At 38.9% G+C, this 22525-nt stretch overlaps 1 protein-coding gene across 4 annotated transcripts in view; it reads left to right on the forward strand.

Moving 5' to 3' along the window:
• The first annotated feature begins 595 nt into the window (after positions 1-595).
• Positions 596-22525, forward strand: part of ZFC3H1 (zinc finger C3H1-type containing) — a 43366-nt gene continuing 21436 nt past the window's right edge. For 2 of the 4 annotated variants that reach the window (XM_075058092.1, XM_075058093.1), the window contains exons 1-16: positions 596-1325; positions 5195-5614; positions 8518-8582; positions 8845-9043; positions 9238-9464; positions 11070-11193; positions 12834-12931; positions 13490-13693; positions 14415-14579; positions 18305-18442; positions 18873-18991; positions 19331-19477; positions 20556-20730; positions 20918-21046; positions 21760-22308; positions 22392-22501. In XM_075058092.1, the coding sequence (XP_074914193.1) occupies positions 695-1325; positions 5195-5614; positions 8518-8582; positions 8845-9043; positions 9238-9464; positions 11070-11193; positions 12834-12931; positions 13490-13693; positions 14415-14579; positions 18305-18442; positions 18873-18991; positions 19331-19477; positions 20556-20730; positions 20918-21046; positions 21760-22308; positions 22392-22501 (3500 nt within the window). In that variant the 5' untranslated portion in view covers positions 596-694. The remainder of the gene's footprint in view (positions 1326-5194; positions 5615-8517; positions 8583-8844; positions 9044-9237; positions 9465-11069; positions 11194-12833; positions 12932-13489; positions 13694-14414; positions 14580-18304; positions 18443-18872; positions 18992-19330; positions 19478-20555; positions 20731-20917; positions 21047-21759; positions 22309-22391; positions 22502-22525) is intronic. The other 2 variants (XM_075058091.1, XM_075058090.1) reach the window with 2 other exon arrangements.

Below are 22525 nucleotides of genomic sequence, written 5' to 3' on the forward strand. Positions count from 1 at the left end.
AAAGCTCCTTCTTAAAAATTTTAACAGCAGTTCAGCTACTGGGAGGGAGCTGGCGGGTTACTGATGCCTACCAGGGTGCCGTGCACTGCCGAACGCCCGCTACTTTTCCTTCTTTAGAAGCCTGTGCACTGTTTGGGGGACCGAAGTACACGGGCCCCGCTGACAGAGAAAGGGTCTGCGGCTCGGGGGAACGAGCACCCGGGAGGGCCCGCGCCGTGGTTGGCGCTGCCCCGGACAGTGCTACGGGAAGCTGCCACTGACAGCGGGAGAGCAGCGCAGGCCGCCACCACCCCCCCCCCCCCCCCCCTCCCCTCCTCCACACAGCTCGCCTCCCTTCAACAAGATGGCGGCCCTTCCCACTCGCCTCCTTTACCAACATGGCGGCTCGAACCCCCATTGGCTCCCCCCCCCCGCCACCGCCCCGCTATAGGCTGAGCCACCGGCTTTCCCCCACCCCCTTCCCTGACGCGGCCTCGCCCCCAGTTGGGAACTACGCTACCCAGGATACCCCGCGCCGATCTCGCGAGAGTTCCCAGCGGGCCGGGGCGGGGCAGGGCAGAGGCGGGCGGGCGGGCGGCGGGGAAGGGGCGAGGCGCGGCGCCGGGCCGCCCTGCGCAGGAAACGAAACCGCCCGAGCGGCTGAGGGGCAGGGCCGCGCTCTGCCTTGGCCGGAGACCGTTCGGTCCTGGGCCCCATGGCGGCCGCGGAGGCGGCGGCTGCCGCTGCCGCTGCGCCTGCGGAGGCGGCGGCGGCGGCGGTGCTGGATCCTAGCGGGCTTTCCCCGAAGGAGGAAGGGGAGCTGGAAGACGGCGAAATCAGCGACGATGACAACAACGGCTTCGGGCCCTGTGGCGGCGGCGAGCCCGGCGGCGGCCTCGTCAGCAGCAGGCCCTACTCGAGGCGCAGGCCGCCTCCCGGCCTCCGCGGGGGCATCTCCCTCTCCTCCTCCTCTTCCTCCTCCTCCTCCGGCCGGCCCTTCCCCCGCTCGCGGCACCAGCCCCCGCCGGAGATGGGGCACCTGCACGGCCACGGCGGGTATCGGCCCAAGGACTCGTTCCGCTCCCACCCGCCGCCCATGCCGGCGCCGCGGATGCCGTCGGGTTCGCATTCCGAGACGGGCCCCCGGCTCTCATTTTGGGAACGCAGTCACAGTGCCTTGGATCGATTCCGTTTCCGAGGCCGGCCCTACAGGGGAGGAGGGCGCTGGGGTAGGAGCCGAGGCAGCGGCGATCGGGGAGGCAACCCTCCGGGGAGGCCGCCCGGAGGGGGAGGAGGCGCCGGATTCGGTGGCAGCCAGGGCTGGAGGGAGCCCTCGCCTCGAAAATGTATCCTTGAGACGTGAGAGGGAGGGGAGGCCGTGCTGCTGGGGTGGGCCTGGGGGTGTTGGTGCCGAAAGCCCCGGGAAGGGCCGGTTTTCCTTCCCGCCCTGGCAGCAGGACTCCTGTAGGGGTAACGGGGCGGTGGGGGGGGGCTCCCCTTCCAGGCCCAGGATCTGGCTGGGGCAGCGGGCCCTGCTTCTCGAGGAGAGGCTGCTGGGAAGCCGGATTTACTGCCGTGACCTGGCTTGCGACCTGGCCGATCAGTCCCGTCTAGGGAAAAAGTGTAGCCTGAAACAAAGCCTTAGTCGATTGGATCCCAGGTGGCTGCTTTTCTAGCCCGAAGTGCGAATCTTGTGAAGCGGGGTCAGTCTTTGGTGCGGCAGTTTTAATGTATATAATTAAACCTTCACAGTTGTTAAGCTAAAACCCTAAGCTGGTTAATTTCCCTTATTGGGCAATGAAGGATCCACTGTTTTTTCATTTTCGCTTCCAGCCCTTCAGAGGCTCTTACACATAGCTAAAGCTAACTTTAAAGCTAAACCTAAGTTGAACTGGGACTGTGTGCACAGAATGTGGTTTATACTGAAGTTTGGATAACATAGGAAAGCTCTATTTCTCTATAAAGCCATACCCAGCATTCCTTGTAGGATGTTCTCCACTGATCTCTCTTAGAGTTGCTTAGGTGGCTTTTAATAGTGTTCTAATATTTCCTCCTTTTAGGAGTAGGAACTGCAAAAGTGGTGGAACAAGCTCCTCTCAGTGTAACTTAGGAGCTGCCTGGTACTGAAACTTGATGTAACTGTGCTGTTGCCTCACTGAAAATGTAGATGAGTGTAAAAAAAACCCTGAGCCAGAGAACTAGTGGTTAAAACCTATTCTCCAGAATCTTATAGTGTTTTATTGTCCTCCATACCAATGGTCAAAGGATGTGTGTTCCTTGCTTGACTCTGCTGCTTGATCCGAGGAACAGGAATTTTTCCTACTTGTGCCAGCACTGAAGGCTTTGAAAGCTACTCATTGGATCCTTGTGTTACTTTAGATACAATATTATTTATCAGTGTCGTTAGATTTTTTTTTTTTAGTGTGGATGGAGTGTGTAAACTAGTCATAAAGAGGTGCTTTTATTTAATCTGATCTGGTAAAGTTACAGTGTTACTGAAGTCTTCATAAGAAATCTTCGTTCAAGGATCTTATCTCGAGAGGCAGTGAGTGAAGGTGTGATTTGCCCAAGGTCGCACGGTAAGACTGTTCTAGTGCTGAAAATAGATTTTAAATCTCTTAATTTGCAGTGTTGCTCTGAGTACCAGAAAACGGTCACTTTCTGTGTAATGAGTAATTTGCAGGGCAAACTTATTGATCATCCTAAACAGACCTTGCAGTGCTTGTTAATACTGATACAGTCTCCTTCTCCCTTTTAATAGAGCACTCAGAAATGGATAATTCCATTTTCAAACCAAAAGCAGAAAATGAGCAAGTCTTCTCCCCTCCCCCAATACTTAAGATGCACTCTTCTGTTTAAACATGATAGAGAAGGTTCTAATACTATTGCTGTTTAATAAGTGACATTCAGTTGTTCATGGATCATACAGTTAAGGAAGGCCCATGATTTTCTCTCAATCTAAGTTATTTTCTGTATTTTTCATATCCTTGCCACCTAAAGGAGTCAATATTACAGTATTCCTAAATATTACAGTACCTCCATGTTGCTAATATTAATGGAGTAGGGGTGTAGTTCATGGGCGTGTGACTTCAGAAGAGACCTTCACATCAACTGGTACAAGGAGGCTTGTGGCGTGGAGTGATATTTGGAGTTCCCCCAGGAAAGTGAAATGTTTTAAGCATCTGCTGAGAGAGAGGGAGATGGCTTTTTCTTCTTTATCTTTGGAACTAGTACTTTGCACAGTGCTTTGTAGGAGTATATGTGTAAATGGAGTAAATGACACGGTGGAACACTTCAAGAGTTCTTGTTACTTTTCTTTGGGTATTAGCTTTTAATATGCTTTTCTCTTAATTCCCAGCAACTTTGAGCACGAAGCTGTTGCATAGTCATTCTGCAGAAATTCTTGCATGGAGAATTGTGGAATTTTGAGTCTGAAATACGAGACCAAATTATGACTTCCTGTTTCCATTGAATTCTGAGCCCTTCACAGTGTACATATTTCTTCACTTCTAACCCCCCAATTTCTTCAGTTGATCTCTTTTTTTTTTTTGTTGTAGGATGAAGTCTCTTGAATTGATTGAAGAATAACTGTTGTTTTAATGTATATTTGCCTGTCTGTCTTTCATAGCATTCCATGTAGTCTTGCATTCTGTGTGTCGATCCATGTATAAAAAAAATTTCTACGTATGTGAAACAGAATTTCTGATTAATACCATTGTGGGAGCTCTAGCAATTGTGTTATCCTGAGCACAAAAAAAGATCTCAAAGCTTTGTCTTGTTACCCAACTCTAGATGACTCTACAAGCTATTGAAGTATTTCAATATCAAATAATAGTTAGACTTACTTTTATAAGTGATGTTAAATCTCTTAATTAGCTTCAGACTTTCCTGTGACTCACAAAATCACTAATGTAGTTGTCTTTTTGGACGTAGAAATGTGTTGGAAGTGAATTTGGCAAATACACTTATTAGATAATTTGGTGCTGTACTGCACACAGCTCTTAGTATTTTCAGCATATTTATAGATTGATTGCCTGCTGGGATTTTATGTAGTTTATCTTTACTAGTTTCTGCTTTTTGTGCTGACACTTAAGAAAGCATTGTATAGCAGAACATTTCCTGATACTACAGAAGTTGCTTTTGTAGGATACATACCAAGCTTCTTCATACTTACATTAGAAGTTAACATAGTGAAGCATCTGAGTTGTTAATGCACGTTGTGAGCAGAAGACAAATACAAAGTTATCTTCCTCTGGATTCAGTATGCCTGCATTCAGAGGACACCTATTTTAGCTTTTAGTTTTACTCAATTTATTGTTTTAAGAGATGACATTGATGAAAAAGCATTTCGCATAACTGGGTGTGAGTCAGCTGTTATCGCAGCAGGGTTGATACTGAAAGTCAAATGAGTCAAACCTGACTCAGTATCCAAAAAGATTTCCCCTCGAGCATGATTATTTTACAGGATAGTTTAGCTTTTCAAGTGTCAGGTTAAGGTAAGAGGAAGTGAACCTTTAATAATGAGAACTTTTATTCAGGATACAATTGCCTAAGAATATTTCTATTGCCTGCCTTGGACAACATGTTGTCAAGAAAATCTATCCCTTGAGCACACATAGACAACCTTTTCTGAGTAATTAGTAATTCCCAATCCTCTTTTAGCATTTTTTGAATGTTTTGATTGCAAAGCTTTAGCGACTTTTTTTATTCCCTTCAGTAGTTGATTATTCTCTGCCTTACCTCATTTGTTGAGTTACAGTTACTGCAGTGTATAATTGTATTGTGGCTAGACTTAGAATTTTATGAAAGGATAAAACGAGTGAGAATTAATTTAACCTATCTTCAATACTTGAGTTACGAACTTTGTAAGTCTGACTGTGATAGGGAACTTTTTCAGCTGTTGTTTCTGGGAGGATGGTGTGAGCAAGAGACAAGACTTCTCAGCAATTCGTGAAATTCTTGTCATAAGTAGGATATTTTAAATTGCTGGTTTCAGAAAATGTTTATTTAAGCTGTTAATATATAATAATGGCTACATCTTTTGCATGCTGCTTGTATTTATAAGGGATATTTTTCAAGGTAGCCTTAAGGTAAAATGAAAATATATGAGAATGATCTTAAGTCTGCTTGTCATAATTTAGTCTTCAGTGGTAATATCGCCACTGTTTTAAGGTTATACATGTTCTTGTCTTAGTTTTCTTGACCAGTAATTCAGCCAAAACTTTTGGAAGGTCTCCATCTAGAAAGCAGAACTACTCTTCTAAAAATGAAAACTCTGTAGAAGAAAGTTTTGAGGATCTGCTCTTGAAGTATAAGCAGATACAATTAGAGCTTGAATACATTAATAAAGATGAACGACTGGCTTTGAGCAACAGGGAAGAAAATGAACAACAAGATGATGATAAAACAGCAGACACTGAGGACCAAATAACTGTAGAAAATGACAGTATTACAACGGATGCTATAAAAGAAGTATCTCCTGAGGAGAAAAATCCGGTTATAGCCTTTCAGGCATTTGAACTGAAACCTCTCAGACAAAAACTGCCTACTCCAGCTGAGAGGAGCAGGTTAAAAAAAGGCAAAGAAGGAACGAAACAGTCATCGCAAAAATCTGAAGTCACAGAATCTGGCCAAGGTAAATACTTGTAAAGTTGTTTTAGCTTGTAAAGTTCTTTTTGCTTGCCATTATCTGTCATATTTATTAGGTGTGGGGGAAAACTGTTTTTGTTGTTTTTTTAATTAATGTGTTTTCTTAGACTAACTGATAGTTAAGCATGAGGACAAGACTTGAAGGTTTTAGTTGCTGTTCACAGCAGAAATCATTGCTTTCACTGAAAGTTTTTCTTCTGTTTTTCCCATGTTCTTTTTGCAGAAGCGAAATGTGGGGTTTTTTAGCTGAAAAGATAACATTTAGAGACATCTTTTTCTGCATTTCATCTTTATGTGCTTCCTTTAGTGTAACAAGCCTTTATGAGATATTTTCACCAGAATTATTTTGGTCATTATTGATATTCATGAGTAGTGAAGAAATCATGGGCCAGAAGTAGAAAGGATTTGTAGAAGAAATGTAGCAGAAGGGTAGAATAAGTTTCTTGTCCACGTAGTTCTGGACTGCAAGCCAAAGAGCATAATTGCTCATAAGCATGAACTAGTTAGTGAGAAACAAGTTATCGTGTCCAGCTGACCTGTGGTAGAAGTCCTTGAGCTTACTTTTAAGTCTGCAGCAAAATAAGGCAGCTAGCTTAAGCTTCCTGTTCTGAGGCTTCATCTAGTTCTAATAAGTATTTGCTGTGGTTGAGGGTGTGCTTGTGGATATCACTTGTCATCTTATGTTAGCTAATTTGTCAATGTGTGTAAACTATCAATTTGAGTGGGAAGAGACAAAGTAGTAAATGGATGGGTTAAGACTACAGGTGAGTAATTAGTAGGACTATGAAGAAAGGTAGGACTAGAGCAGTGAAAGTCAGAATGATTTATATGTAACTTCAGAATGAGAATTTAGAAGACAAAGCCTGTAAATAAACCAAAAAAAACCCCTGATAATTAGTAGTTAAACCACCTCATTCTAGGTATTTTTTCCCCTTGTCTTTCCCATTAATAAAAAAAAAAAAGGGAAAAAATAGATTCTGATATTCTTTAAGAGGTAATGCAGTTTTTAATGGGAGACATGAGGAAAAACAACAGATCTTGACCATAGAAGAAAAACCAGTAGCCTGCAGGAAGAGAACATGGCAAGGCAGGAGTAAAAGAGCTATTTAAAAAGCAAAACAGTTTTAAAAAAACAAAAGCCAACTTCAAAACTTAGGAGCACTGAAGTTGAAAATACAGTTCATATGATAGTGAAAAGAGATGCTATAGTATGCACATTAAGAGCATCTTAATTTTTGCACACCACTTAAATGTATGACATAAGAATGGTCTGAAAGCAAACAGATTATGTGTGAGAGTGACCATTCATGACATGTAATACAGGCTTCCAAAGTGGAAAAACCCAGCTGATTTGAGTTACTGCAGATTCATGTGTATCAAGTGAATGTATACTACTTGATTATGCATATATTAGAAAATTAGCAAAATTTGGTTTTCCCATTATATTTATTTTCAAATGGTATACTGGATGTTTCTCCAGACTTGTTGAAGTTGAGGAACTTAAAACTCAGGGAAGTTTGTGTCTCTTTGAAGAATTAATTCTTCGTGGTTCTGCTGTTCTGACAGGGGCTTTACAGTGTTGCCTGCTTTCCTTCCCTCGTTGCCCATTAGTCTGTTCTGCCTGTGTTGTCCCCGTCTGGTTTGAAAGAGCATTTTAGTTTGTGTAGTATGTCCCTGCATATGTCTGTCTGCATCACAGAAACTACTGTACCATCCGTGTCTCCCTACTTCCATCCTGTGGACTGAAATTTTAGGATTTTTTTCTTAGTGTAATAACCTTTTTGAATTTTCTTTTAGAATACGTATGTGTATTGGATATTATTTTTCTTTGTCTTGTATGTGTGCTTCTAAAAAATGCATGCATGTGCAAGCAGGAAGACCTTTAGTGTTTGCTACATGCCATTTTTGTTTAGGTATAAGGTCTTGGTATATTTTAAACCGTGCCTTTCTGAACGTGACTTTTCGTAAAATGCTAGGAAGATTAAAAGCTGTATGGAGTGTAAACTTATTTTCTACCAATTTGAATTGTGGGAAGGAATCCCTTTGAAGAAAGGCTAATAATGGAAAATATGTCCAAGCTTCTCTCTAAATGTTTATTTCCTCCTCTGATGCAGATAAATGTATATATGTGTGGTTATATATAAATTATATAATTATAATTTTGCTATCAATTATATTGATAGTTATTAGCTATAATCCTTAAATTATGTAATGGTATAATATACAGCATTATGTAAATTATATAATAATGTGTATCCATATACACTATATAATAAATACAGCTTTTGGGCAGTCCAACAAATTAGTATGTCAACATCTTAATGTTTAGCAGAAAAGTATTACTATTCACTATTCATTTCCATAGCATAACTCTTTTCTGTTTTCCTTTGGCATGAAATGGAGCAAGTGTGTTCTTACTGCAGCTTTGGGCCTTTATATTTAATTCTGCAAAAGACTGACCAGTTACCCAAAATAGCTGCCAGTGGAATCTGAGATGCTAAGGACAGCAGCTGACGTGACATGTTAGCATAAAATAGATGGCAAGAAGACTTCTTTTCCCCTTGTCTCCAAATCTTTTTGTCTCCAAAGTTTTTCTCTGCTTCTTGGGGAAGTACGTGTCAACCTTAAGACAGAGAATTATTCAAAAATGACAAATCTTGCCTTAGGCTTATGCCATCTTGATGATGTGGATTTCATGAGACATGCCAAGTTTATATTAATGTTTGTTAATGTGATCTTATACATACAACTGCCTATTCTGTTTTACACTATATACCAATGATACTGATAAAGTATGTTTGTATGGATTAAATTCTGCACTTCATTTTAATGTATTTCTGTCTCATGAGGAACAACTCACTCAAAAATATGGTATTTTTCTTTTGGCAGGTACAGAAGACAAAGAACAAACATCAGTGCGAAAGCTTAGCAGTTCAGATGTTACATCTGAAAAGGTGAGAAAGTATTCCTCCGTAGATGAGGCATAATTGCATTATGATACTCTGATGGCTTTTCCAAATTGCAGTCCTGAAATGTTTCAGTAATAGAAACAGTCCAGTCATTCCTTAAGACACTTAAGAGTACAGTAGGATTTTTAAGCTTTCTCGTTGTAAAAATTTTGGCACAGACTTCAAAATACTTTTTCAAAATAGATTTAGTTATTAAATGATGTTTCTTGACTTTTTGTCTTACCCTTTCTTCTCTTTTTTTCTCAAGAAGCTGCTTGATGATGAGGAGGAGATGTCTGAATTGCAACTTAGGCTTCTTGCACTTCAGTCTGCTAGTAAAAAATGGCAGCAAAAAGAACAACAGGTGATGAAGGAAAGCAAGGAAAAATTAACAAAAACGAAAAGTGTAACACAGAAAGTCAAAGCCAGTACAAAAGCACATTCAACAAAAAAACCTAGTGCTACAGGTAATAAGTTTAATGTTACTGAAATGGCTATCAATGGCATGACCTCTGAAATGAAAAAAAAAAAGTATGTTTTGTGAAACATTGGGCAATGAGCCTTTAATCCTTCTAAAACCCCATACATCTACTCAAAGCTCTAGGATTAGGGGGAACCATTTAGGTAAGGTGCAGTTAATCATGTATCTTTTTATTTAAAGCCAAGCAGGCTTTGAGGAAACAACAGACGAAGACGTCAAAAAAGATGCAGCAGCAAAAGGAACAAGACAGGCGTCAGAAAGAGGAAGACCAGAGGAAACAAGAAGAGGAAGAGGAGAGAAGAAAGAGAGAAGAAGAAATCAGAAAAATTAGGGACCTCTCAAATCAAGAAGAGCAGTACAATCGATTTATGAAGCTAGTTGGAGGAAAGAGGAGATCAAGAAGCAGGGTAACGAATTTGTTATATGGTGTTCAAGTGTTATATTTGAGATTCATGAGTGATTTCTGTCTTGCCCCTCCTGGTTCTATGTCCCTTCTGCCTCCCCTTAAAAAAAAAAAAAAAGAGAAAGAAAAGCTCAACATACTTCAGTGCTTCCAGTGTTTCAGTCCCATGCTAGACAGGGATTCCCTTTGGGTTTGCTAAGATCAGTTTGTATGAGTTGTACATTTGCAAGTCAGTGGTAAAGCATTTTCGTCCTAAAGATATTTTGAATGTTGTGATCAAAGAGCAGTCTGTAATTTGACGCAAACCAGTCAATCAAACTTTCTTGGCTTTCTTCTTTTAGACTGTAGTTTTGTCTCCATCTTCAAACTTTTTGTGTCAATACAACTTCAGTGGCCTGCTTCTTTCAAAATACCAGCTGAGGGTTGGTTTCTTTTTAGTATTCTTTAATTTGTCAAGGTACAGAATATGCTCAGACACAAGAGAATTACTTCAGCCTCGTTACAGGATGGCAGTTGTGTCAAATTTATGAAGGAATAGAGTTACTGCAGTGGTCATCATGCTACACTTGTAGACTGTCTTCATTCTCTCATCTTGAGATTAGCAAAAGGCACTTGAATCACTAATGTTCTGTCTCTAAAACATTGATACACTACAGAAGAAAATGACTTCATTAATTTTTTCATCATGGAAGCAGTACAGCTGCTGCAGCTAGATGCTTCAAGTGCTTGGAGCTACTGATGCTGTAAGGAGAAATGAAACTGCAACTAAGGGAATTGGGACTCCCGATCTGAGGTCATGTTATAGAAGAGTCCCATTTATAATAATAATGAGTGGAAAGTTGAGGCTAAAAGTGTTTAACTGTAAAGAGTAGAAGTTCTAAAAGCTACCAAAATGTCTATTGCATGCTTTTGAAAGATACAAATTGGGGAGTCTAAGTAGTCATATTTACCTGTTCTGCATATTTTCAGTGTTCACTGAACATTGTTTAAAGAATGCCTAAAACTATATGGATGCCAATCAATCTGATTTATTAGTTGACAGTCTCTGGGGATGTTTCAGTGTGGTATGTGGCTTCTTTGGGACAATAAAAGGATTCTCCATCTGAGACATCAGTCTTGGAACAATCAGAACGCATTTCACCTAAACACACCTTTGTTGTGATGAAGATGATCCTAGTGCAATTTTGTGGTGTTTGTAACAAGGGTAGTTCAAGTGCTCTTGGTAATTGCCGTGGCAGATTAACAGAAATAATAAAGCATTTAATTCTCTTCAGGTGTTTCAGCAATATATAACCATGGCAATTTACTAGATACATAATGACCTAATAGGTGTTTAAAAATTGCTTCTATGTATCATGACAACCCCCCACCCCCAAAGAGATCCAGTTTTAAAACTGCCTGTTAATTTGTGAAGTCACTACCTGCAATGGATTTGATTAAAAGGTAATCTTCAGTTTGCTCATTTTGTATAAGCTAAGTAAATTGCATTTATAAAGCGATTAGAAGTCAAAATTATGAGGGCCTGTTTCTAAAATTTACTTTTAATTGGTTTGCTCTAAAAGAATAACATAAGACCAACTAAATAAAATACACTTTTTTGTGTGTTTAGTCTTCAGATACGGACTTGAGATGGTCTTTGGATAAGCAGTCTACAGATAGTGCAGGAGGCATATATCAGTATGATAATTATGATGAAGTTGCTATGGATACAGATAGTGAAACTAACTCTCCAGGTAAGACTTATTTACAGTTTTCTTATATGGCAATTGGTAAAAATAGTTAAGAAGTAAGAAATGAGCTATCATTTTAGAAGGAAAGTCTGTCTTTTGAGATGTGGCAGTCATAGAACTAACATTTTAAGGTGAGCTAATTTTGTCTTGTTTTAATGCTGACTCTTTCTTCTCTATCTCTGCTGTAGTGGTATTTTGAAGGTATTCAAGGTTATACTGTTCTCATTGCAGTACTGTAGAGTTTGTTCTTTTACATTGCGAAGCAGCTGTGTAGAAAGTAAGGGCCCCAGGGTGTTGACTGGATAGACAGCAGCTTTGCAAAAAAGGGCCTGGGAGTCCCAATGAACATTAGGTGAAATGTGAGTCAGCAGTGTGGCTTTGGGTGATAAAGGCAAACTGCAGCCTGGGTTGTAGCGCTGTGACTATAATGAGTGGGTGGTTGGAGGGGGCTGTTAAACACTGACGAGACTGCATCAGTTTTCTGGTTTCATGGTAGGAGAAAGATAGTGATGTACTAGAAGGAGTGTAGCAAAGGACCTTTTGGACTAAGGGAGACTGTTTCAGGCCTGTTTTTCATGAAGTTTGTTGGGGACTGGAGCACTTGATTTATAGAAAGAGACTGGGAGAGCTGAGTTTGTGTTGAGAAGGCTAAGGAAGGCTTTTGCTGCTGTCTTCAACTACGTAGTGGGTATAGCTAAGACAGAACCAAACTCTTTTGCAGAGTGTGCAACAGAAGGACAAGAGGCAACACTTAAATTGTAACAAAATAAATTCTGGTTAGATACAAGAGAAAACTTTCACACAGGATGGTTAAACACTAGAACAGATTAACTGGAAAGGTTGTGGAATCTCCATCCTGAGGTATATTTGGAACTTGACTTGAAAAGGCCTTTAGCAACTTGGCTTTGGGGCAGCCCTGCTTTGAGCACCTGTGCTGGAGCATATGCCTTCCAGAGGTCTCTTCTAGCCTAAGTCATTTATTGACTCTGAGTTTGAGGTGCATTTAAGGTATTCATCTTGTTCCATCTCAACGTGTGCAGTGTTGAGAAGGCCAATAAAATAGTATGCCTAATGAAGCTATTTTTATTATCTTGCTTTTCATCTTCCATCCTTTTTTTTTAATCCTTTCTTGTCAGCCTTCCTTATAAATCAGTTTGCTAAAATACTGCATGTGGTGTTTTGGACATGTAAGCTACATGAATCTTCTCTTGATGAAGCATCTCAAGCTCTAGTTTTATGTTTTATAATTCAGTATCAGTTTGGTCTGCTTCTGTCCTAGTTTGTATTGTATTTTTCGTAGCCAGTAATCAGGACACTCCAAGATACATAGTTTAAGAAGGTTGATTCTTGCAAATTAAATCAAATATGAGGGCTGAACCATTTGGAATCATTACCTTAGTAGTACTATTTGGCTGTACTTGCATTTTGTATGTAAAACAGAAAAAGGACAGGTAACTACTCTTTTTGTGTACATATATCTAAGAGGTAAATGCACTGTGTGTCTGGTGTTACCTTTCAAATTGGTGCATAGTAAAAACATTTGTTGTCTCCTGCTGCATTAAATCAGTTGAAGTATAAGCATGAGTTGGTGTTTAGTAATTACCTGCCAGATTTCTTATACTCACTAATTTTTTTAATTACAGCTGCTTCTCCAGTGCAGCCTCCTTTCTTTGAGTGTCCAATAGGATATTTCCCACCTCCAGTACCACCAATTTCCTTGCCACTGCCACCTCCGATTCCAGTAAGTAACCTTGAAAGGAGTACATTTTTGAAAATGTTGATAATTCTCATTTTATATCTTATTTCTAATGCTAAAGTTAGGATTAAATTTAGATTCTGTTTTTGATACAATTCTTTATTTGGTGATTCCCTTGAACTACCTGATAGACTTGTGGTTGCTTTTTTAAAACTCTTTATTTCAGCTATTTTTTTGCTGATCCAATTCCTGTTTAATTGAAGTTCTCTCTATTTTGTCTTCATTGTTAGAACTATGCTGTTCCCTAACAGAAAGCAAAAATTACCTGAAGCACATAAGGAAAAATAATGATTTGGAATTGTTAGTGCAAGGCAAATTTGCCTCTCATCTCTAGGCCATGTATGTAGATATGCTTATTCTCTGACTTACTACCTTGAGGGGTGTCCTGGTTTCAGCTGGGATAGACTTTCTAGTAGCTGGTACAGGATTCATGAAATAATTTAGATCTCAACCTCTGCTAAATAATTTAGGTCTCAACCTCTGTTAAATAATCATTAGTAGTGATTTTCACATTTCAAACCCTTGTTTTCCTTTTTCTCTCAGCCTGTACCATCTTTGAGCCAACTTTATGTAGAGGGTATTTCTTGTGTTTCGCTTGAGCCGCCTCCACCTCTTCCACCTCTTCCCCCTGAAGAGCCTGAACAGCCACCAAAACCTCCATTTGCTGATGAGGAAGAGGAAGAGGAGATGCTGTTAAGAGAAGAATTACTCAAGTCTCTAGCCAACAAACGAGCTTTCAGATCTGAGGTATTCCATTGGTTTTTGAATGTAAACCTCTAGATGGCAATCTTGACCAAAACTTAAATGTGACCTGCTAAGTGAGGATTACAGGCTTTTTAATGCTGCCTTTCTGGTGACTTAAAAAAAAAAAATATTAAAAAAATTCTCTGAATTTCCATCACCCACTGCCCCCCAAAAGAAACCGAAACAAAAGCCAGTCTGGAACACTCTTTGAATTGTAAATTGCAGCTTTTCTTTTATTTCTGAAGGAATTACAAGACTTCAAGGTGCTGAAAATTGAGTATATTCAGGTGAATGGGCATTTTATTTTCTGCAAAAAAAATGTTTATTATTTATCAGCTGTCAGTTAGAAAACAAGACACTTAACTTTGTTTCAACCTTCTAGCAAAAAGAGTTAGGAGACGTTAACTGTTTTGGTTTTTTGTTGTTTTGGTTTTTTGGAGTGAGAAGCAAAGTTTGTGGTTTTGAAAATTTGGATTGTTTTTGACCTCATTAAAAGGTTGCGAATCTTTTGCGATTGACCTGTGAATGACTGGCATATTCTTGTGTGCCTTTATGATATTATTGCAGAATTGTGAGATTTGTCTAATACATTTGGATAGTTTGCCTAAATCACAATTCCATGTTCCAAAACATGTATGGAACAATCTCATTTATGGTTATGTCTTTTAAAATAGCTGTGTGTAGTGTGTATTCTTATGACCGTATTTTTGTTTTATTTTGTTAGGAAACTTCAAGTAACAGTGGTCCACCTTCCCCTCCTGTTCCAGATAATTTGCACTCTGTGCCAAGAAGCAATCTGTCCGCTGTCAGTATTAATACTGTGTCTCAGCCACGGGTACAAAATACAAAGTTTGTCAGAGTACCAAGGCCTCCACGAGCAGTGATCACAGTAAGGAAATATTGGTGCTTTCTATTTATAAGACTATGAGTTGAAGTTGTCCTCAGTTCAAGTGAACAGCGGACTTAAGGTTTTTTAGTGATACAGAATGGTGGAGCTTCAATTAAACATTTGGATTACTAGTAACTTTGATAATCCATATGCTTCTCTAGAAAGAATTTGACACTGAAGTAAGAATTTACATCTTAAGAGAGCACCAAAACCTGCCAGCACTCATCTGAACTAAAAGAGACTGTAAATATAGTTCAATTAATTTCTTTGCTAGATTAGCACAGACTAAAGGGTGCTGTTCAGTGGTAGCTGAGCCAATCTGATCGCTGTTTGTTGTCAAAATAGAGGTGGTCTTGCTCTTTCTCCTGCTCCTGGCTGAATGGCATCTCACTTCTTTTAAACTGGGGTCTGGAGCATCAGTCCTGTTGCTTAACTTATTTAACATGCTAAACTGGTTAGAAAACTAACATTGGGGGGAAAAAAAGTACTTTTCCTTCTAGGGGGAGTTGAATTTTTTCAGTGAACAGTGTGCGGGCATCAGAGCTAGTGCAAAAGTGGTGGCAGATGGCATGTCTGTGGGGTGGAAGACAGAGGAGAGAGTATTCTCTTTAGGCAGCAGACTTTGTTACGTTAGCTGAAGCCATATTCTGTAACTTGACCTTCATTTGAATGGTCACAGGAGGTATGTGAAGCCAGCATTTGATTTGTGATGTCTGCAATCTCCTTGGATTGCTGGAAATGTGTTATAAAAACATATTTGCCTGTGTTATGCCAGACTGGAAGCCCATATAATCTACTGTCCTATTTATGGCAGTGAACCATACAAGGTGGATAGTTTGTGATTATTTTAACAACACATCTTCGAGAGCTTATTTTGTTGTACCTCTTTCCCGTGCAGATTCTCTAATGAATAGTGTGATTGAATCCATACCTTTGACTTTCTGTCAGTGGAAGGTGTCTCTAATAAACTAATTTTTTTTCTTTACTAAATTTGGAAGAATATATAGTATCTTTGAGACTATTACATCACTGTCAAATCTAGCTGTAGCTGGCCAACAGCTTTCTTGCTTATAAATACAGGCTGAATGATCACTTGGTCACCATGGCCATAATGGGGGGAGGGGAAAAAAGCTTAAGATGGTAGAGACCCGAATATTCCTTTTTTGGTCATTTTAAGGCCTATTTCCCTTTCTGTAGCAAAATTGTGCTCTTAAGCTTAAAGTGGATTTATTTTGTTCTTTCTGTACCCATATTCACAATCTACTTTAAATTCTAGATATAACCAGAGTAATTGTTCAATTTGGGCATACTTACATCCTTTCTATAATAATTTCACATTTACTTAAATTTTTGAGTGTTCTTATGTTTAAATACTAGATCTCTTCTGAAAAAAACCCTTAAATTAACACATATTCTATTGTCCTGAGACTTCATTAACTGCTGTTCCATAAATGAGGGAGAACATGTTACTAGGGAGCTGTTTGTTTTAGTAACATGATAAATGTCTCTTTATCAGCTGTGCTGTTGAAAGGCATTATGTAAATGTTAAAAAACCTGCAGCTGAAGTTCAGTGCCTGTTGCTAATGATGGTTAGCTTAGTTAAAGCTGACAGATTAATACCTTGTGTTCAAATCAGCTAGCTTGGCTAGTGTCTTTTTTACAAAAATGATTATAGAAACAAAGCATTTTGCATTTGTTAATAATCTTTTTAAATAGGTTGGGATAGAGAATATTTATATAAAAAATAGCTGTGTGTTTTAAAGAACTTGCTGCCAAATGTTCACAGGAGACTAGTCAAAAGGTATTTCTGTCCTCTGTGAAAACAAATCAATATGAAAACAATATCAATTACTCCTGTTAGTTTAAGCTTTTGAAAACAATTTGTATTGAATGCTTATGATTTGTTTAAACTTTTGTAGTATTTGGTATTTCTCAGTAGAGCCTAAAAAAAAAATTAACTCATAAGAGTTTAATTTTGACCTTAAAAACTGATAGTTTTTCTGTGAGCATTGCTGTATATATCCAGAAATTAAGAAAGGTATAGAAAATACAAATTCTTCAGGCTTCTGAAATCTAATTTCATAGTTTTGGAGGCCTGGTAGCTTTTGAATGTTCTGAGTATGCTGTAGCATATTTCAGAAGAGGTTTTAAATTTACAGACCTTGGGATTTCTTCTGTTGAGTTGAGGACCTCTGCATAGTGAAATAGCCTACAGATATTGGTTTGCTTTTTCAGTGACATCTTGTAATCCTTTTTCAAAGTAGTCATGGACACTCAGGGGTCTGTTCACCATAGAGTGAAAATATGTCTTAGAATGTTACGGAGAGATCCTGCATTACAGCTGCAGTTGAAGCTAATTTACTGAAGGCAATGTGATGGTAGTTGCCTGGTGTTACTTTACTGATTGTTAAATGTTTTGCTGAACCACAACTGAAAATAACACTTGGGAAAAAACACCTGGAGAAAAGCTGACTTTGACCCTCCCCACTATCAGCTTTTCCCCTAGAAGAAAAATCGGAAGGCAGTTAGAGAAAGTTTACTCTGCACAACTGTGCCAAAAGCAGCTTGGCACCAAGAGCCAGAGACGGGTAAAGGGTGTATTGGGCATCTGGAGATGAGGAGATGGGTGGGGTGTTGCCTGACTAATTCAGGTTTCCATAGAGCTACAGCCAGAGAATATTTGTGAGGAGAGGACCAATGCCTTGTTCCATTTTCTTGCACCAATATAAATGGGATTTTCACCTACCTGTGCTATGGCAATGTAAAAATGATGCAGCTGCAGTACATACAGAAGTAGTAGATATGATCTTTATTTTAAGAACTGTCCAGAAAGAGAATATAAAAAAGAAATGATTGTAGAAATTGGGTATTTTTCATTTTAAAAAGTGGGTTTTTTTGTGGGCTGTGTGCTTTAAAAGGCACTTCGAGCTTTGAAGAGGTCCTGTCCTGAGGTAAAGGTTAAATGTATAACTGTAGTTGTTGAGACTTGGAAGGGGGGAAGAGCAGTCCTGGAAATGTGAACCGAGTTGCTTCTTTTCAAGCTGTAACTCCAGAGCATTTGAGGTTAATCTAAATTGTCTCCTTGTTTCTGCATCTTTCTTTGTGCTGGAATTGGCAGTCATCTGATCTGCAGTGAGCTGTTTCAGTTAGTGATGGTGGCAAAAAGTGATTAATTTTGTTCCGTTTGTTCTTTATTTACTGTTGGTGTTCTGCCAATTTAACTGCCTGAGCAGCTCACTGTAAAGTCAGCTAAGTGTAACTGTGGGACAAGAGGCATCACAACTGTGTGGCAGAAAGATGAGGGAGTTCTGGTATGTCTGGCACAGCATTTCTAATGCAGGCTTGATTGTTACCTCTCAGTTACTTAAAATTGCTTGCAAATGGAGGAAGATTAATTTTCATTACAATTCAAATAATTTATGAAGGGGAGGAGTCAAAGGTTTGAGATCTGTGTGCTATGAGCATGGAAATGTAAACGTGCTGCAGATACTTGGGAATAGGTTGAAAAAGTTGGAGTACCTTTCATGTTACAGTATCAAGAATGGGTACAGTGTCTTGTAGTGGAGATGCATGAATGCTTAGGGTTTTTTTCTTACAATGTGGAATTCATGTGCCATGATAAGAAAAGAACTTAACCTCCCTCTTCTTTTCTAGTAAATATCTACTCAGCTGTATCTGTCTCTAACTTTTTCTTCTTGTATAAAACTTCTTTCAATCTCCAACAGCTTCCAAAACACAAGTCTGTTGTGGTTACGTTAAATGACTCGGACGATAGTGAGTCTGATGGAGAGCCATCTAACTCAACTAGCAGTGTGTTTGGAGGACTAGAATCTATGATAAAAGAAGCAAGGAGAAATGTTGAGGTAAACGCTATCAGCATGTAATAGGTTTATTTTGTAATGATTTTGCTTTGTATATGGAATTTAAACTTTAGAATTTGGTCAAGAAATATTGGATTACATCAGAAATGGGCAAGAGTGGGTACATTACTCCTGTCTGGACCATTACATTGTAATTTGAATTGGACAAGCTAATTAAAATGATTTTTTTGGTTAAGGTGGCATCCTGAAGATAGAATTTGTAATACGTTTTGGTTTCATTTTTTCAAATAAAATTCAATACATCTTTAATTACTAGCAAAAATAACATTGGCTTAAAAGATCTTATTAGCCGTGAACAGCTTTAAGTTTGTGCTGAAATGCCTCTTAAAAATAGTAGTCAATAGCTATATTTAGTTAAATGCTGTATTTTAAACTAGTGTGACTAGTATTGACTTGAACCTCATTGTAACAGGCCTCAAAAATCAAAGCCCCTCCAAAATCAGAAAAAGAAAATGATCCAATGAGAACTCCAGAGGCTCTACCAGAAGATAAGAAGATAGAATACAGGCTCTTAAAAGAAGAGATTGCCAGGTACAACTGAGCTTAATTGTTAATGTAAAATGTATATTCTTTGTAGTCCTTTACTAGTCTATTTTTGTAACTGGAAGGAAAAATCTGACTTTGAAAACCTTGCCATTAACTTCAGGTTTCCCCCCCCCTCAATTTTTAGTAAGGCAACATAGGGAGTCTAAAAAAAGTCCTTGGATTTGAGCTGGCTTGCAGTAGTTGATTGCAGTTGTGGAAAGTTCTTTTTCTTTTAACTTGAAATCTTGTCCTGCTACTCTTTTGAAGATTTTAAAACTATTGGGAGTACCTATTGAAATGAATGTTGAAGCTACTGAACATTTTTGCTTTTAACATCTGTTTTAGTCGTGAGAAGCAACGCTTAATTAGGTCTGATCCACTGAGGAACAATTCATCGCCTGCAAATTCTGATGGTGAAGTTGATGGAATTGGGAGAATAGCAGTAGTGACAAAACAAGTCACAGAAGCAGAAGCAAAGCTTAAGAAAAACAGGTACATATTTTGCTGTTGTAAGTCCTACCTTGTTTACTTGGCAGGATGAAACTAGTAAATAATCTTTTTGAATGTGTAGCATTTAAAGTACAGCAAATTATTGGTTTTCTGTTGTCTTGAACTATTCAATCTTGAATTCTATTGCTGTATAAAAGGAATTGTGTTGTAGTGCCAGTGTGGTGTTTTGTAACTTTGAAGTATGGTTGTCATGCTAGCTGTTCTCAGCTGTGTTTATGTTGAGTGACTAGAATATCAGCTGTGCCACCTAATAACTCTGAAATACAAAAAAATGAGTGTGCTTTTAACTACTTAGTACACTCTGAGGGTAGCATGTTGCAATGGGATATGCCCGATACATGTAAATGAATGAGTGCTTCTGCAGAATAAGTATGCTGTTTGAAGCTCTTCCTGTATGCCTTTTCTCTCTTAGCATGCCTCTTCCATGTTTCTTGCCCTTCTTCTGTGTAATTGTGGAAAATCTAAGTGCTTTGCATCCTTCTTTTCTGCTTCCGTTGCCACTTGATTATTTCTTTGTGGTCTTGTGAACAAACTGGTTTGTGGCCAGACATTAACTGAAGCACGTTCTTCCCTCCTCCCTTTATTCACACCTGTCTATCTAAGTCTTCACCTTGCTTCCTTTAATGCATAGCTTTTTATATTTAATTGCTCTGCTGTTGTGCCCTAATACTATGGCTTGTAGCCTGCTAATGGGCTTATGCACCCTAAGGAAGAATTGGGTTGTTACTTAGCAGAAAGCAAGAACATGTGTGTTTTGCATGTCTTAATGTTAAAACCAGCATTAAAGATATGCCACTTACTTACTTTCCCCATCCTCATAACTAGAGTGTTTTCATCTGGTTTATACTGACATGCTGAACTTTGGTTACTGAAACTTGCTGTATGTACTACCAATATTTATTGTCTCATGGAAGTTAAGACTATCTGGAGAAACTTAGAATGTTGTTTGTTGATAAGTGAAAAAGAGCTGGGTTCTTAAATAACTAGGGTTTCAGAGGAGCAGCAGTAGCTCTGAGAAATGTTTGGAAAAAATTGTGTTACATGGCTTTTCTACTTACAGACTTCTATTGATGAAGGATGAATCTGTCTTGAAACATTTGTTGCAACAAGAGGCCAAGAAGAGAGAGAATGTTCGAATTGCTGAAAATAAAATTAACAAACTGGCTGAACAGCTACAAGCAACAGAGAAGATCTTGAATGCTAATAAGATGTTTCTCAAGAAGCTTCAGGAACAAGTAACTTTAATTTTGAAATCTTTCTGTTTCCCAGAGCTGGAAGTCTTGAAATGGGTAGCCTGATATTTGGAGGCAGTAGGCTTTCTTTGAATTAATTATTAAGACCCATGAATTTTCTGATTATATTTTATTATGTGGTCATATCTGAAAATTTGCATCTTACTGTAGTATTTTTTCTTTTTTTCAGATTCATAAAGTTCAACAACGAGTTACAGTAAAAAAAGCTCTGGCATTAAAATATGGGGAAGAACTTGCTCGAGCAAAAGCAGTAGCAAGTAAGGAAATTGGGAAACGAAAACTGGAGCAAGATCATCTTGTAAGTCTGTTGCATGCTTTTAAACTATGCTGTACTTGAAAAGCAGCAGCAGTTTTGATTAGGAAACTTTAGTTCAAATGGGATTTCAGGAAAATAGGAAACCATTTCAAAAGCACTGTAGGAATCTTCCTATTGGTTTCCAGTATTTTAGAGAATTCAACAGAAAAACCATTAAGCATTTAAAAAAGAAAACTGTTCAAAGCCTACATTTCTGTGCCAGGGAAATGTCACTAATAGATAAATAAGAGGAGCTATATAGCTGTGAGGGAAGGAAATGCTTCACTGTCTGTAGACGTCACTGATCTTGTTAAAACTATCCAGCGAAGACACTGGAAAAGGGATCTGATCTTGTTTTGAAAAACAAAATATAGAAAAACAAGGCTAAAATATTTTTGTAAATTCTTTTTGTGCACCCCCCACCCGACCCCCATATACTTGTTTTATAGCTCACCTTTTAAATGTGGCCAGAACTTCTGTTGAAGCCCCGTACATGATGTAGGATAATTTTTATCAAAAAAACCTGCAAACCTGCCAGTTGAATTGTGGCAAACTTTTTTTGTGGTTTTTCTGCTGCTTGTTGAAAATTTTCTGGCAAGAGTTTAAAATGTTTTCATAAACTCTGAATTAAATATCTTGCCTGTGTTTCATTTTACCTCCTGTCAATAGATCAGTAAATGTGAAAATGAAATAAAGGGAGTTTTTTTTCTTTTCAGCCAAGCAAAATGTTGAAATTGGAGAACTCCCCTGCATCAAGTCCAAAAAAGCATTCAGCAGAATTGATTGCACTAGAGAAAAAACGACTACAGCAACTAGAATATGAATATGCTCTAAAGATTCAGAAATTGAAAGAGGCCCGCGCACTTCAAACCAAGGAACAATCAAATATTGCACCTCATGCAGAAGAGGAATCTGAATTTGCATTACCCCAGCCATCACTTCATGATCTTACACAGGATAAATTGTCTTTGGACAGTGAAGAAAACTACTTCGATGATGAAGTCCTATCTAATTCAAACCGAGAACGAAGGAGATCTTTCAGAGAATCTAATTCTTTCACTAAACCAAATCTTAAGCACATGGACACTCCAAAACAAGAAACTGTAAACAAACTTTCTAAAAAGGCATCAGAGGAGCCTGAGCTGTTCCTTGGGTTGAATATTGATGAACTGAAAAAACTTTATGCTAAAGCTGACAGCTTGAAAGAGCTGCTAGTGAAAAGTACTGCCTTTATAGTACCTAAGGAAGATCTATTGTGTGGTCAGGTAAATGCTTTAAAACTAAGCATGAAGGTTGTCTTTACTAGGTGGTATTGCAATTGCTGTATATCTGTTTATCTGTTTCCTAGGAAATTTCAGTTGATGTGGATTTTGTTACATCGCAAAACAAACAAACTGACGTGAAACCATTTCCATTTGGACCGTATCATAGTCCTCTTCTAGTATTTAAATCCTACAGGTATGAAGACTCTAGTAGCTCTCT

Source organism: Buteo buteo, chromosome 26, assembly GCF_964188355.1.
Source record: "Buteo buteo chromosome 26, bButBut1.hap1.1, whole genome shotgun sequence".
In the NCBI taxonomy this organism is placed as follows: Eukaryota; Metazoa; Chordata; class Aves; order Accipitriformes; family Accipitridae; genus Buteo; species Buteo buteo.